The 17,001-nt window shown below is 48.1% G+C and overlaps 1 protein-coding gene across 1 annotated transcript in view; it reads left to right on the top strand.

Moving 5' to 3' along the window:
• usp21 (ubiquitin specific peptidase 21) overlaps positions 1-16,901 on the top strand; it is a 46,949-nt gene extending 30,048 nt beyond the window's left edge. The window contains exons 3-12 of the mRNA XM_045213165.1: positions 2,042-2,098; positions 3,916-4,033; positions 7,030-7,150; positions 7,710-7,829; positions 7,989-8,053; positions 8,293-8,480; positions 13,812-13,890; positions 13,974-14,081; positions 15,507-15,627; positions 16,003-16,901. Coding sequence (XP_045069100.1) covers positions 2,042-2,098; positions 3,916-4,033; positions 7,030-7,150; positions 7,710-7,829; positions 7,989-8,053; positions 8,293-8,480; positions 13,812-13,890; positions 13,974-14,081; positions 15,507-15,627; positions 16,003-16,075 — 1,050 coding nt within the window. The 3' untranslated portion in view covers positions 16,076-16,901. The remainder of the gene's footprint in view (positions 1-2,041; positions 2,099-3,915; positions 4,034-7,029; positions 7,151-7,709; positions 7,830-7,988; positions 8,054-8,292; positions 8,481-13,811; positions 13,891-13,973; positions 14,082-15,506; positions 15,628-16,002) is intronic.
• The last annotated feature ends 100 nt before the right edge of the window (positions 16,902-17,001 follow it).

The raw sequence follows: 17,001 nt of genomic DNA, 5'->3' as shown, positions 1-17,001 counted from the left end.
GAAGAAACAGAGGAAACACCAAAACTCAGGGTTCTTTCAAACTAAAATGGTTGAGCTGGAACTCGCACCACAACTTACGTGAGGTGTAGTTCTCCCAACATCTCCTTTCCAACTGATGCACTAGGCCAGCAGCTCTTAAAGTCCAGCTGGGCCAGCACAGGTGAAACACATCCTGACTAACGAGGTGACTCTGGGCCAGGTGTAACACATCCTGACTAACGAGGTGACTCTGGGCCAGCACAGGTGAAACACATCCTGACTAACGAGGTGACTCTCTGGGCCGGGTGAAACACATCCTGACTAACGAGGTGACTCTGGGCCGGGTGTAACACATCCTGACTAACGAGGTGACTCTGGGCCGGGTGAAACACATCCTGACTAACGAGGTGACTCTGGGCCGGGTGAAACACATTCTGACTAACGAGGTGACTCTGGGTCAGGTGAAACACATCCTGACTAACGAGGTGACTCTGGGCCGGGTGAAACACATCCTGACTAACGAGGTGACTCTGGGCCGGGTGAAACACATCCTGACTAACGAGGTGACTCTGGGCCGGGTGTAACACATCCTGACTAATGAGGTGACTCTGGGCCAGCACAGGTGAAACACATCCTGACTAACGAGGTGACTCTCTGGGCCGGGTGTAACACATCCTGACTAACGAGGTTACTCTCTGGGCCGGGTGAAACACATCCTGACTAACGAGGTGACTCTGGGCCGGGTGAAACACATCCTGACTAACGAGGTGACTCTGGGCCGGGTGTAACACATCCTGACTAACGAGGTGACTCTGGGCCGGATGTAACACATCCTGACTAACGAGATGACTCCAGTACACAGACACACATGGGTTTGATACCTGTAACAACTCCCAGACAGACAACCACTTGCCAGATCAACCCCTCGCCCTCTACCCCATGTTGACTAGTGTAGAGCTGATAAGATGAAAAGGAATGTAGTGCAGATATGATACATACAGTAAGTAATAGATTCACCTTGTCCTTGCTAGTGTTTTGGATCTTGACCTTCTGTGGGTATTTTGAATGACATTGTTGACACGCTGTCCCTTCCTCTGAATCTCAGCTCTGACTGTCCTTTCCTCTGAATCTCAGCTCTGACTGTCCCTTCCTCTGAATCTCAGCTCTGACTGTCCCTTCCTCTGAATCTCAGCTCTGACTGTCCCTTCCTCTGAATCTCAGCTCTGACTGTCCTTTCCTCTGAATCTCAGCTCTGACTGTCCTTTCCTCTGAATCTCAGCTCTGACTGTCCCTTCCTCTGAATCTCAGCTCTGACTGTCCCTTCCTCTGAATCTCAGCTCTGACTGTCCCTTCCTCTGAATCTCAGCTCTGACTGTCCCTTCCTCTGAATCTCAGCTCTGACTGTCCCTTCCTCTGAATCTCAGCTCTGACTGTCCCTTCCTCTGAATCTCAGCTCTGACTGTCCTTTCCTCTGAATCTCAGCTCTGACTGTCCCTTCCTCTGAATCTCAGCTCTGACTGTCCTTTCCTCTGAATCTCAGCTCTGACTGTCCCTTCCTCTGAATCTCAGCTCTGACTGTCCCTTCCTCTGAATCTCAGCTCTGACTGTCCTTTCCTCTGAATCTCAGCTCTGACTGTCCCTTCCTCTGAATCTCAGCTCTGACTGTCCCTTCCTCTGAATCTCAGCTCTGACTGTCCTTTCCTCTGAATCTCAGCTCTGACTGTCCCTTCCTCTGAATCTCAGCTCTGACTGTCCCTTCCTCTGAATCTCAGCTCTGACTGTCCTTTCCTCTGAATCTCAGCTCTGACTGTCCTTTCCTCTGAATCTCAGCTCTGACTGTCCCTTCCTCTGAATCTCAGCTCTGACTGTCCCTTCCTCTGAATCTCAGCTCTGACTGTCCTTTCCTCTGAATCTCAGCTCTGACAGTCCTTTCCTCTGAATCTCAGCTCTGACTGTCCCTTCCTCTGAATCTCAGCTCTGACTGTCCCTTCCTCTGAATCTCAGCTCTGACTGTCCCTTCCTCTGAATCTCAGCTCTGACTTAATCTGAATCTCCTCCACAGAAAGAAAAGCTCAAGGTTGGGAGTGGAAGAGTCGGCCTTCGTAACGTAGGAAACACGGTAAGTCCTTATGTTTGACGTGTGATGTGTGTGTGTCAGGGTGGGAGAATTTAGGAAAATCAGAAGGTTAAAGGGTAGGTAGCATAAACTTAACCACATGTAACATATTGATCTTCAGAAGGTTAAAGGGTAGGTAGCATAAACTTAACCACATGTAACATATTGATCTGGATTAGTATACGCATCAAAAGTTCCAATTCAAAGTTTCACCTCACTTTTTTTTTTTTTTTAGTTATTACATCAAATCCAATCAGAATGCCAGATGATGTAATATGAAGGACCTGGCAAGCCAGCCTTTTCCCTAATGTAAACTCCAACAGAAATAACTTCAAATGTATAAATTCAAATTAAACAATCCTTTGCACTCATGACTACTGGTTTCAATTAGATTTTCAGCCAACTTACAAGCAAATACTTTATTAATTTATTGTTGCAAGGTTGCAAGCCAACTAGCCTGCTAACGTTAGCCCTACTAGCCTGCTAACGTTAGCCCTACTAGCCTGCTAACGTTAGCCCTACTAGCCTGCTAACGTTAGCCCTACTAGCCTGCTAACGTTAGCCCTACTAGCCTGCTAACGTTAGCCCTACTAGCCTGCTAACGTTAGCCCTACTAGCCTGCTAACGTTAGCCCTACCAGCTTCCTAGCGTTACTTTAGCACTGACTGCATGAGTCAGCCAGTTGCTATCAACACCTAGCTTACAACTACATTAAAGAAAACCAATGTTTTGGAAATACATAATGCCATCTAACCAGTTATTAAATAATGTTAGATATATGCAGTTATTTTAGCCAGCAAGCTAGCCAGCTAGCTAATGTTAGCTATTTAGCCAACTGGCTATTAGCCTAGCCAGCCTAGCAAACCACCACGAACACAACTAACACAACACAACTAAAACATACTGTAACCACAGATCAAAAGCAAAGTAAACCTTTTAAAAGCGTGCAGGCTGAGTTTGCTACCAAAGCGAGGGGGGGGCAGGTGCTTCCCCTGACCGAGGGAGAGTCGGGGAAATATAATATAGATAGATTCAGGATGTCCGTCAACTAGCGTGCTAGCACTAAGCCAAGGTGCAAAAAGTTACAAAACTCCCGTAGCTTCCCTCACAGAGAACATGCCGAAGAAGTTGACAAAACAAAAAGGAGAACAGACGAGGTACTAAACAATTGAATTTGAGCAAGCAGGTAGGATTTTCTCTTTCGTTTTGAGCCCGTTTTGGCAAGAAGGCATCAGAGCCTGCCGTGCTAACGGGTTCCCACTAGATAACACAGCCACAAAGTCTGTGAAGAGCATGAGGAAGCTGCAGGTGCCCCATCTGTTCATTGTTTACATCACACTTCCTCGTGATTGGTGGATTTTTAGCTCCCCACCGCCAACACTTGCAGGTCTGGAATGTAATTACATGCTAGCATGGCTATCTTGAGCTAGCTACAGAGCTAGCGTACGAACTCGGTAGCACAGAGTAGATTCTCCATATGACATTTAGAAAACGTGCATTGTGGGTAGTTTAGACGATATCCGGAAATAAGTTAATAAATACTGTATGTAATAACCCCAAAACTTAACTGTGTTTGTAGTTTAGGTAACCAAATGGTGACTACGACTAAGTTACCAAGTCTTTGACCACACTGTGTTACTTTGGTGAGTAAAAACTCATGCTTCCTACCCTACACCCTCCTCTCTTACACTTGCTCTCATCTCTCTCTGTCTGTATGTCTGTCTGTCTCTCTCTCTCTCTCTCTCTCTCTCTGTCTGTATGTATGTCTGTCTGTCTCTCTGTCTCTGTCTGTCTGTCTCTGCTCTGTCTCTCTCTGTCAGTGTTTTCTGAATGCGGTGGTGCAGTGTCTCTCTCACACCAGAGATCTGAGGGACTACTGTCTGGTCAAGGCCTACAGACAGGAGATGTGCACTAGAGAGGAACCACAACTTATGGAGGGTAAGAACGGGAGGATTCTATCAACCTTTCCTTTCCTGCCTTCTCTCTTTCCCATTCCTTTCTTCCAGCGCTCTCTATCCTCTCCCACCCAGCGCTCTCTGAACTCTAACCTCTCCCACCCAGCGTTCTCTGACCTCTGACCTCTCCCACCCAGCGCTCTCTGACCTCTCCCACCCAGCGCTCTCTGACCTCTAACCTCTCCCACCCAGCGCTCTCTGAACTCTCCCACCCAGCGCTCTCTGACCTCTAACCTCTCCCACCCAGCGCTCTCTGACCTCTCCCAACCAGCGCTCTCTGACCTCTCCCACCCAGCGCTCTCTGACCTTTCCCACCCAGCGCTCTCTAACCTCTCCCACCTAGCGCTCTCTGACCTCTAACCTCTCCCACCCAGCGCTCTCTGAACTCTCCCACCCAGCGCTCTCTGACCTCTCCCAACCAGCATTCTCTGACCTCTCCCATCCAGCGCTCTCTGACCTCTCCCATCCAGCGCTCTCTGACCTCTCCCAACCAGCGCTCTCTGACCTCTAACCTCTCCCACCCAGCACTCTCTGAACTCTCCCACCCAGCGCTCTCTGACCTCTCCCAACCAGCATTCTCTGACCTCTCCCATCCAGCGCTCTCTGAACTCTCCCACCCAGCGCTCTCTGACCTCTCCCAACCAGCATTCTCTGACCTCTCCCATCCAGCGCTCTCTGACCTCTCCCATCCAGCGCTCTCTGACCTCTAACCTCTCCCACCCAGCGCTCTCTGAACTCTAACCTCTCCCACCCAGCGTTCTCTGACCTCTGACCTTTCCCACCCAGCGCTCTCTGACCTCTCCCATCCAGCGCTCTCTGACCTCTCCCATCCAGCGCTCTCTGACCTCTAACCTCTCCCACCCAGCGCTCTCTGAACTCTAACCTCTCCCACCCAGCGTTCTCTGACCTCTGACCTCTCCCACCCAGCGCTCTCTGACCTCTCCCACCCAGCGCTCTCTGACCTCTAACCTCTCCCACCCAGCGCTCTCTAACCTCTCCCATCCAGCGCTCTCTGACCTCTAACCTCTCCCACCCAGCGCTCTCTGAACTCTAACCTCTCCCACCCAGCGTTCTCTGACCTCTGACCTCTCCCACCCAGCACTCTCTGACCTCTAACCTCTCCCACCCAGCGCTCTCTGACCTCTAACCTCTCCCACCCAGCGCTCTCTGACCTCTCCCACCTAGCGCTCTCTGACCTCTAACCTCTCCCACCCAGCGCTCTCTGACCTCTCCCACCTAGCGCTCTCTGACCTCTAACCTCTCCCACCCAGCGCTCTCTGACCTCTAACCTCTCCCACCCAGCGCTCTCTGACCTCTCCCACCCAGCGCTCTCTGACCTCTCCCAACCAGCGCTCTCTGACCTCTCCCACCCAGCGCTCTCTGACCTTTCCCACCCAGCGCTCTCTAACCTCTCCCACCCAGCGCTCTCTGACCTCTAACCTCTCCCACCCAGCGCTCTCTGAACTCTCCCACCCAGCGCTCTCTGACCTCTCCCAACCAGCATTCTCTGACCTCTCCCATCCAGCGCTCTCTGAACTCTCCCACCCAGCGCTCTCTGACCTCTCCCAACCAGCATTCTCTGACCTCTCCCATCCAGCGCTCTCTGATCTCTCCCATCCAGCGCTCTCTGACCTCTAACCTCTCCCATCCAGCGCTCTCTAACCTCTAACCTCTCCCACCCAGCGCTCTCTAACCTCTCCCACCCAGCGCTCTCTGACCTCTCCCACCCAGCGTTCTCTGACCTCTAACCTCTCCCACCCAGCGTTATCTGACCTCTAACCTCTCCCACCCAGCGCTCTCTGACCTCTAACCTCTCGCACCCAGCGCTCTCTGACCTCTAACCTCTCCCACCCAGCGCTCTCTAACCTCTCCCACCCAGCGCTCTCTGAACTCTCCCACCCAGCGCTCTCTGACCTCTCCCACCCAGCGTTTTCTGACCTCTAACCTCTCCCACCCAGCGTTCTCTGACCTCTAACCTCTCCCACCCAGCGCTCTCTAACCTCTCCCACCCAGCGCTCTCTGACCTCTCCCACCCAGCGCTCTCTGACCTCTCCCACCCAGCGCTCTCTGACCTCTCCCACCCAGCGCTCTCTGAACTCTCCCACCCAGCGCTCTCTGACCTCTCCCACCCAGCGTTTTCTGACCTCTAACCTCTCCCACCCAGCGTTCTCTGACCTCTAACCTCTCCCACCCAGCGCTCTCTGACCTCTCCCACCCAGCGTTTTCTGACCTCTAACCTCTCCCACCCAGCGCTCTCTGACCTCTAACCTCTCCCACCCAGCGCTCTCTGACCTCTGACCTCTCCCACCCAGCGCTCTCTGACCTCTCCCAACCAGCATTCTCTGACCTCTCCCACCCAGCGCTCACTGACCTCTAACCTCTCCCACCCAGCGCTCTCTGACCTCTAACCTCTCCCACCCAGCGCTCTCTGACCTCTGACCTCTCCCATCCAGCGCTCTCTGACCTCTCCCACCCAGCGTTCTCTGTCCTCTAACCTCTCCCACCCAGCGTTCTCTGACCTCTAACCTCTCCCACCCAGCGCTCTCTAACCTCTCCCACCCAGCGCTCTCTGAACTCTCCCACCCAGCGCTCTCTGACCTCTCCCACCCAGCGTTTTCTGACCTCTAACCTCTCCCACCCAGCGCTCTCTGACCTCTAACCTCTCCCACCCAGCGCTCTCTGACCTCTGACCTCTCCCACCCAGCGCTCTCTGACCTCTCCCAACCAGCATTCTCTGACCTCTCCCACCCAGCGCTCACTGACCTCTAACCTCTCCCACCCAGCGTTCTCTGTCCTCTAACCTCTCCCACCCAGCGCTCTCTAACCTCTCCCACCCAGTGCACTCTGACCTCTCCCACCCAGCGCTCTCTGACCTCTGACCTCTCCCACCCAGCGCTCTCTGACCTCTCCCACCCAGCGCTCTCTGACCTCTAACCTCTCCCACCCAGCGCTCTCTGACCTCTAACCTCTCCCACCCAGCATTCTCCCAGGTGCTGTTGGGTCTCTGGGATGTAAACAAAGAAAACCATAACACAGAAGTGAATCCTGGGAAGTTCTACAGCATCTTCAAAGACGCCGTGCCTTACTTTAGCGGATACAGGTAGGTGTGTGCAGGGCCGGCCCTGGGCATAAATGATTCAGTCTGGTCACAACTTACTGTTGAGCATTAGAATAGTAGAATATACAAGGTGACATTTCGGAATGTGGTTGTTCATCAGCAGCTTTCCTCTTATATCAGTCACTGACAGTCACTCAATTAGCCCATGTCAGCTAAAAATTTTTTAGATTGGTAAATTACTCTAGCCAGCTATCTAAACTTGTAGTAATCATGGCTGAATTTCTGACTGTGCATGAAGGGCACGTGCCCAGGGGGCCTGACCTTCAGGGGGCCTGACCTCTGACCTTCAGGGGGCCTGACCTTCAGGGGGCCTGACCTTCAGGGGGCCTGACCTTCAGGGGGATATCATATTGACATGGCTTAAGTCATGGAAACATTTGTAGAATTAAAAAACAATTCTCCACACCATGGCAAAATATGTAAAACTGGGACATTATCTCAAAAACATCTCGTCTAGGGCCCCCAAAAGTATAGGGCCGGCCGTGTGTGTGTGCATGTGCGAAAGTATTGTAAGCAGTGAAAACATCTATACTCCTTCCAGTCAACAGGATGCTCAAGAGTTTCTGAGGTTCTTATTGGACAGGCTTCACTGTGAGGTCAACCGCCGGCCGTACATCCGGCTCACCAGCCTGGAGCCTGAACCCAAATTCACCAAAGTCAGGTACGGAGACATGTAAGGGTCAAAATGCACCAAAGACCACATAATGACCTATTGAGGCCAGATTCAACCTCTAGTCCTAAATGTAAAATGTCCACCCTCTTTCTAACTCTCTCTTTTTCTGTCTCCCTCCATTTTTCTTTCCCTACCTCTCTCTCTCAGGATAGACGAGCAGGCGTCTGCAATGTGGAAGAGACACCTGGAGAGGGACAACAGTAAGATCGTAGGTGAGCGTGAAGACATTTGGAGTTGCTGATCACAGTATTGTCACCTTTATTCCTTAAGATGTGTTTATTGTTATCATAACCAATTCCTCTCTCTCCCTCTCTCTCTCTCTCTCTCTCTCTCTCTCTCTCTCTCTCTCTCTCTCTCTCTCTCTCTCTCTCTCTCTCTCTCTCTCTCTCTCTCTCTCGCTCTCTCGCTCTCTCGCTCTCTCGCTCTCTCTCTCTCGCTCTCGCTCTCTCAGATCTGTTCACAGGTCAGCTGCGTAGTTCTCTCCACTGCTCTGTGTGTTCTCACTACTCCACCTGCTTCGACGTCTTCTGTGACCTGTCTCTGCCCATCCCTAAGAGGAGTGCAGCAGGGGGCGGGTCTCTGAGGGAGTGTCTGGATCTGTTCACACAGGAAGAGAAGCTGGATGAAGATAACGCACCCGTAAGACAACACTCTACCGTTCAGTGTTTTCCATAAGTACTAAACAGCCGCCAACAGCCACCTCCTTTTTCCACTTCATCAACTAGGCTTCTTTTCATTTAAAAAGTTCAAATTCGCTAGTCAGAACGTTATGCATCTTCTAGCGATCTATTGATGGGACAGGTGCCTGTCAGTCACAAAGCCAGCGATGACAGGGGAAACTGCTGGTTTGTCAGTCTGCTGTCTGTCCCGCCTCTCGGTACCTGTGTTATTTTTGTGCGCTGTGGTTGGCTGCGCTCAAATGTATTTGCACGGAGGAGGGAGAGAATGATGCTTCTTCATCGTCTCCTGTGAGTGAATTTCCACGTCCATGTAATGTAACGTAACGTAATGTAACGTAATGTAACGTAATGTAAGTGGTAACGATGAGTTGAAATCCACTTCATTCTTGTTTTGTGGCACATTCATTTATTTTCTTTCGTGTTTTTATAGGCCTTTAGTGAACCACGGAGTTGGCTATTTACTGTTCTTGACGACCGAACAGCTTGTCTTTTATTAAAAAGCTGTGGAACTGACTGAATGAAGTAAATCTCCTAAATTCCTTTACTATTCATAAACCAACACAGTTATATGGCCGTGGTATCTCATCGGGACAGTAAACCATACAACATAGTTATATGGCCGTGGTATCTCATCGGGACAGTAAACCATACAACACAGTTATATGGCCGTGGTATCTCATCGGGACAGTAAACCATACAACACAGTTATATGGCCGTGGTATCTCATCGGGACAGTAAACCAAATATCTTGTTTGTATTTTCCTAGTATTCGAAGGCCATGTCGAGACTTGCCAGCGACCGCTAAAGTGACTTGTCAGTGTAGCCTAGTGATGGCTTGGGTTGTTTGGGAACAAAGCAATAGGGTCCAGCTGTTGACGTCATCTCTCAGACCAATCATCTCTCAGGTTCTCTATGCTGCCACCTGCTGATAGGTCATCTCTCAGACCAATCATCTCTCAGGGTCTCTATGCTGCCACCTGCTGATAGGTCATCTCTCAGACCAATCATCTCTCAGGGTCTCTATGCTGCCACCTGCTGATAGGTCATCTCTCAGACCAATCATCTCTCAGGGTCTCTATGCTGCCACCTGCTGATAGGTCATCTCTCAGACCAATCATCTCTCAGGGTCTCTATGCTGCCTCCTGCTGATAGGTCATCTCTCAGACCAATCATCTCTCAGGTTCTCTATGCTGCCACCTGCTGATAGGTCATCTCTCAGACCAATCATCTCTCAGGGTCTCTATGCTGCCACCTGCTGATAGGTCATCTCTCAGACCAATCATCTCTCAGGGTCTCTATGCTGCCTCCTGCTGATAGGTCATCTCTCAGACCAATCATCTCTCAGGGTCTCTATGCTGCCACCTGCTGATAGGTCATCTCTCAGACCAATCATCTCTCAGGGTCTCTATGCTGCCACCTGCTGATAGGTCATCTCTCAGACCAATCATCTCTCAGGGTCTCTATGCTGCCACCTGCTGATAGGTCATCTCTCAGACCAATCATCTCTCAGGGTCTCTATGCTGCCTCCTGCTGATAGGTCATCTCTCAGACCAATCATCTCTCAGGGTCTCTATGCTGCCTCCTGCTGATAGGTAATCTCTCAGACCAATCATCTCTCAGGGTCTCTATGCTGCCTCCTGCTGATAGGTCATCTCTCAGACCAATCATCTCTCAGGGTCTCTATGCTGCCTCCTGCTGATAGGTCATCTCTCAGTGCATCTCAGGAAAAGTGGGGGTGTCGAAAGGAGTGGACTTTTGGAAAGGAACCTTATAAGGAGAAGTGGGCGTTTCGAAAGGAACCATATAAGGAGAGGTGGGCGTTTCGAAAGGAACCATATTAGGAGAAGTGGGGATTTCAAAAGGAGTCAACGCTAGAAGCGATGGAATTCCATAACTACTAGAACCGCCATGACTATTTCAACTATTTCAATAATAAATAATACATTCTAAAATGTATGCATTTTTTATAAGTTAAGGTAGCTAACGTTAGCTAGCATTTACTAAAAACATAATGTTACGTACATGGCTACCGGTAGGGAACGTTACAGTCATGGTTACCGGTAGGGAATGTTACAGACATGGCTACCGGTAGGGAACGTTACAGACATGGATACCGATAGGGAATGTTACAGACATGGATACCGGTAGGGAACGTTACAGACATGGCTACCGGTAGGGAACGTTACAGTCATGGATACCGGTAGGGAACGTTACAGACATGGCTACCGGTAGGGAACGTTACATTCATGGCTACCGGTAGGGAACGTTACAGACATGGATACCGGTAGGGAACGTTACAGTCATGGCTACCGGTAGGGAACGTTACATTCATGGATACCGGTAGGGAACGTTACAGACATGGCTACCGGTAGGGAACGTTACAGACATGGATACCGGTAGGGAACGTTACAGTCATGGCTACCGGTAGGGAACGTTACAGACATGGATACCGGTAGGGAACGTTACAGACATGGATACCGGTAGGGAACGTTACAGTCATGGATACCGGTAGGGAACGTTACATTCATGGCTACCGGTAGGGAACGTTACAGTCATGGATACCGGTAGGGAACGTTACAGACATGGATACCGGTAGGGAACGTTACAGACATGGATACCGGTAGGGAACGTTACAGACATGGCTACCGGTAGGGAACGTTACAGACATGGCTACCGGTAGGGAACGTTACAGTCATGGTTACTGGTAGGGAACGTTACAGACATGGATACCGGTAGGGAACGTTACAGACATGGCATCTCTGCAGACCATGACTAACATCCAATAACCTAAACGACGTCTTGAGTGGCACCTTTCGAAACACCCACTTCTCCTTATAAGGTTCCTTTCTAAACGTCCACTCCTTTCGACACCCCTACTTTTCCTGAGATGCACTGAGAGATGACCTATCAGCAGGTGGCAGCATAGAGACCCTGAGAGATGATTGGTCTGAGAGATGACCTATCAGCAGGTGGCAGCATAGAGACCCTGAGAGATGATTGGTCTGAGAGATGACCTATCAGCAGGTGGCAGCATAGAGACCCTGAGAGATGATTGGTCTGAGAGATGACCTATCAGCAGGAGGCAGCATAGAGACCCTGAGAGATGATTGGTCTGAGAGATGACCTATCAGCAGGTGGCAGCATAGAGACCCTGAGAGATGATTGGTCTGAGAGATGACCTATCAGCAGGAGGCAGCATAGAGACCCTGAGAGATGATTGGTCTGAGAGATGACCTATCAGCAGGTGGCAGCATAGAGACCCTGAGAGATGATTGGTCTGAGAGATGACCTATCAGCAGGAGGCAGCATAGAGACCCTGAGAGATGATTGGTCTGAGAGATGACCTATCAGCAGGTGGCAGCATAGAGACCCTGAGAGATGATTGGTCTGAGAGATGACCTATCAGCAGGTGGCAGCATAGAGACCCTGAGAGATGATTGGTCTGAGAGATGACCTATCAGCAGCATTGAGACCCTGAGGGGTGACTGCTCTGAGAGATGACATCCAGCTGGACCCCTCTCGAACAAAGGCTCTTTTTGAACTGATATTTTAGGTAAACGGAACCGAATCACATCGGTGAGAGAGCCGTTCAATTGGCTCCCTAATTTGCATACTGGTAGGCTATGACTTTTTGACTTTTTTGGCAGATAAATTATTAAAACATTTGAAGATGTTGAATCGTCACTGCAGGAACAATAGGTATTGGAGAGAAAGCATCATTCTGGTCCAAAATATGATAAAAGAAAACAGATTCAAGGTTATAAATGCTAATGTCAGGATACGTATACGGTAGTATTAAAGATATTGATATAGGTCTACTGATTTGATTAAAGTGTCCACCATGGAGTAGTCAACTGCTGCTTTCTGTGTAACAGAGGCCATAACACCTGCTTCATTCTTCAATCATACCTGTACATCTATTCCTGGGCGTCTGACTTTGTATAAAAGGGGGTGCACAAAATTGTTGCATTTTTTAAACCATTTTCCTGCAATTCTATATTGTCCATGTAAATATCACAGAACACAACCTCCTTTCTTTAGTTTTCACCACAATAAGCTAAATTTAAAGAGTAGACTAGATTTTGTTTTTGCCACAGATTAAATTGAAAGGGCAGACTAGACTAGTTTTTCTGACTAAATTACTAATCTACTGCCTTCCCTCAATGTCACACCCACAGTGATTGATTGACAGGTCTGCAACCCTCCCAACTATGTGACTCCCAAACATCCTGCCCCCCCTCTCCTGATCCTTTGACAGGCCTAACTGTTAAAGGGATAGTTCATTTAAATTACAAAATGAAACATTGGTTTCCTTACCCTGAGTGGCCACAGCAGCAGAGCCAATATAATAATAATAATAATAATAATAATAATATAATAATAATATGCCATTTAGCAGACGCTTTTATCCAAAGCGACTTACACAAAAATGTATGCACGCATGACTGTATGGGTGGTCCCGGGGATTGAACCCACTACCTTGGCGTTACAAGCGCCGTGCTCTACCAGCTGAGCTACAGAGGACCACATATATATAATATAATACATGATTTGACAAACAAACATTGTGGCAATTCATATCTTGCAGTAAAACTGTTAATGACTTGAATCTCAAGAGAAGACAGGTTTAATGTTAAAAAAAGGTTTTCTTACATTGATAACAGACTTGATCATACAGTCCTAGACGATATCCAAAACAACCAACAACTTCAGACATTTTCAGTCATTTTAATTGCAAAGTCATGTCTTTCTACTGAATACGTCAACTTATTTGACCAATCTGGGAGTTAAAGTCGTTAAAGTATTCAATATTTTCGCTGTGTATTTCAGATGGAATCAAGGCATTAGGATGTACCAGAGGGCACCAAACTCGAGCTGCTTCTGCAACAAAACAAAAAAATCCCAGGGGGCATGCACCCCCGGACCACCCCTGGCTGGCTACATTTTCTATTTGGCTCCTTACGGAAAACACTGTTCAAACCTTGAAAGTTCATTTCAAATAATCTTTATGCCTGTTAGAGCCATGCCAGGCTTAATAAACCAATAGAAAGGTCCCAAAACGTCAAACCCCACCCATTGGGTTAGGGCCCATTGGCACTCCAGGCAGACTCAAACGCTGAAAAATATTAGAAATTATTTCACAAGTATTTGAACCCGAGGTCTGATCCTTTTTCTCTGAGAGTAAAACCACTGAGAAAGTGAAGACTGTATGCATGGATGGAGATTGAAACACAAAAAGCCTGTGACATTTTCCCTTCCATTCAGTGTGTATTTAAAACGTGTGTTCCAGATGTGTGAGCGGTGCAACAGACGGACAGAGAGCACCAAGAGACTGACCATCCAGAGATTCCCACAGGTCATCGTCATGCGTATCCTTAGTAACACTAACTTATCTACCTGACCTGCAGTCATGGTGATGGTGATGTGGAAGACCTTAACAACAGTGTATTAGATCTGAATCGGTTTGCCATGTCGCGGTACATGGTGTGTAAGAGTACAGTGTGTGTTTCCTTCCCTCTGACCAACCTGGATATGGGGCCCTACGGACCGGTCGGCTGTGGTAATATATATATATCTCTCTCTCTCTCTCTCTCTCTCTCTCTCTGTCTCTGTCTGTCTCTGTCTCTGTCTCTGTCTCTGTCTCTGTCTCTGTCTCTGTCTCTGTCTCTGTCTCTCTCTCTCTCTCTCTCTCTCTCTCTCTCTCTCTCTCTCTCTCTCTCTCTCTCTCTCTCTCTCTCTCTCTCTCTCTCTCTCTCTCTCTCTCTCTCTCTCTCTCTCTCTCTCTCTCTCTCTCTCTCTCTCACAAAACATTAGGAACACCTTCCTAATATTCTGTTGCACACCTTTTGCCCTCAGAAAAAGCATCAATTCGTCGGGCCATGGACTCTACAAGGTGTCGAAAGCGTTCCACAGGGATGCTGGCCCATGTTGACTCCAATGCTTCACACAGTTGTACAAAGTTGGCTAGATGTCCTTTGGGTGACGGACCATTCTTGATACACACGGGGAACTGAGCGTGAAAAACCCAGCAGCGTTGCAGTTCTTGACACACACAAACCGGTGCGCCTGGCACCTACTACCATACCCCGTTCAAAGGCACTTAAATATTTTGTCTTGCTCATTCACCCTCTGAATGGCACACATACACAATCCATGTCTCAACTGTCTCAAGGCTTAAAAATCCTTCTTTAACCTGTCTCCTCCCCTTCATCTACACTGATTTTAAGTGGATTTAACAAGTGACATCAATATTCACCTGGTCACTGTCATGGAAAGAACACACTCAGTCCATCATTTTCCCTTTACACTCCATCTTTCCCTTCACACTGCATCTCCATCTTTCCCTTTACACTGCATCTCCATCTTTCCCTTTACACTGCATCTCCATCTTTCCCTTTACACTGCATCTTTCCCTTTACACTGCATCTCCATCTTTCCCTTTACACTGCATCTCCATCTTTCCCTTTACACTGCATCTCCATCTTTCCCTTTACACTGCATATTTCCCTTTACACTCCATCTTTCCCTTTACACTGCATCTCCATCTTTCCCTTTACACTGCATCTCCATCTTTCCATTTACATTTTAGTCATTTAGCAGACTCTCTTATCCAGAGCGACTTACAGTTTTAGTGAGTGCATACATTTTTCATACTGGCCCAAAACCCTGGCATTACAAGCGCCATGCTCTACCAACTGAGCCACAGGAGGCCCTTTACACAGCATCTTTCCCTTTACACTCCATCTTTCCCTTTACACAGCATCTTTCCCTTTACACTGCATCTTTCCCTTTACACTGCATCTCCATCTTTCTATCACGCCTCCTCCCCTTCTCTCTCTCTCCATCTTTATATTACCCATAACCTCTGTCTTTCTCCCTTTTCTTAGATCACTAGCATTCTCTCCTTAGCCTTCTCCTTGTATTTGTGTGCATTCATGTATCCATAAGCAAGACTCCCCTCCCATCTTTCCGTCCCTGACCCCAGGTCCGGTGCTGTATGACCTGTATGCAGTGTGTAACCACAGCGGGACAGTCAACATGGGCCACTACACAGCCTGTTGCCTGGAGAATGACGGATTGGGATGGTGTTGCTACAACGACTCCTGGTCAGTGACACACAGACGCACACACACACCCATTTATACACACACACACACATTCATACACACACACACCCATTTATACACACCCATTTATACACACACATTTATACACACACATTTATACTCGCACACACCCATTTATACACACCCATTTATACTCGCACACACCCATTTTTACACATTGTAGCAAATGGCTTAGAATGCATACCCAATACATTGCTGGTTTCTTGTTAATCTCTCTCTCTCTCTCTCTCTCTCTCTCTCTCTCTCTCTCTCTCTCTCTCTCTCTCTCTCTCTCTCTCTCTCTCTCTCTCTCTCTCTCTCTCTCTCTCTCTCTCTCTCTCTCTCTCTCTCTCTCTCTCTCGTTCGTTCATCCAGTGTGACTCCTATATCAGAGAACCAACTGCAGTCTGCTCAGGCCTACGTCCTCTTCTACCGACGCAGGAAGTGAACCTCCCCAGACAGCCAATCGCTACAGCTGTAACTGCAAAAACAAGAGCCTTCAGCAGCCAATCAGGAAAAACTGTTACTACAAGAAGAGCTTTCAGCAGCCAATCACTACAGCTGTTACTACAAATGGAATATTACAAACAGCTGTGATGTAGCGGTATTGTAACCAAGCAACCAGCATCTCAACCAACTGGTGTTAGACTACTTGAGGTATGAGTCTGGGACTGAGAGAGGAGGGAGGGATTGAAAGACAGAAGGATAGACTAGAGGGCATTGGAATGGGTGAGAGGAGGGAGGGGATGACCAGTGTGGGAGTGCTGCTACCTAGCTCAGCCAGGAACACGTGTGTAGACTTCAGTTCAGACAGACGGAGATGCTGTTATCACTGGACACACACAACCACGACGAAAACATAACAACATGTTATCAGCCAATGTTAACTTGTGCTATACACTAGCTTGATAATAACCAACAATAAGACAGAACGCTTTAAAGAAAAGCCTGCAGAATATACTGTGTTAAAAATGGTCTAGACTACATATGTACTGGTATGTAGAAAGTAGCTTTTTCATTTTATGCTGTTATAAAGTGATACATTTTTATAAAACACAAACTTGGACTGTGCATCAAAAGGGGGAGGAGATGAGCGAAGGGGTGTTTGAGCAACTTATGAAATTAGTCATATTTTTCTAAATTAACAATTATATTTAAATTATATTTTATTTAATCACTTGTTGTTTTAACTGAATTCATTTGATTAATGTGGAGTTTTGTTTTGATATTTATTGTCAAGTGCAAGCCTAAATAAAACTGGTGGGTTGGTATGACATTTTGTTCACAAAGTATTTCTTTCCAATTGAATTGAAGAGATTTGCAGACACGTCTAAGATAGATCTGTAGGCCTAGTCCGTTCTAGCTCTCAGTTCT

Source organism: Coregonus clupeaformis, unplaced genomic scaffold (genome assembly GCF_020615455.1).
Source record: "Coregonus clupeaformis isolate EN_2021a unplaced genomic scaffold, ASM2061545v1 scaf0084, whole genome shotgun sequence".
Classification (NCBI taxonomy): Eukaryota; Metazoa; Chordata; class Actinopteri; order Salmoniformes; family Salmonidae; genus Coregonus; species Coregonus clupeaformis.
The sequence above is the reverse complement of the archived record's forward strand: the minus strand, read 5'-3'. Positions and strand labels throughout refer to the sequence as shown.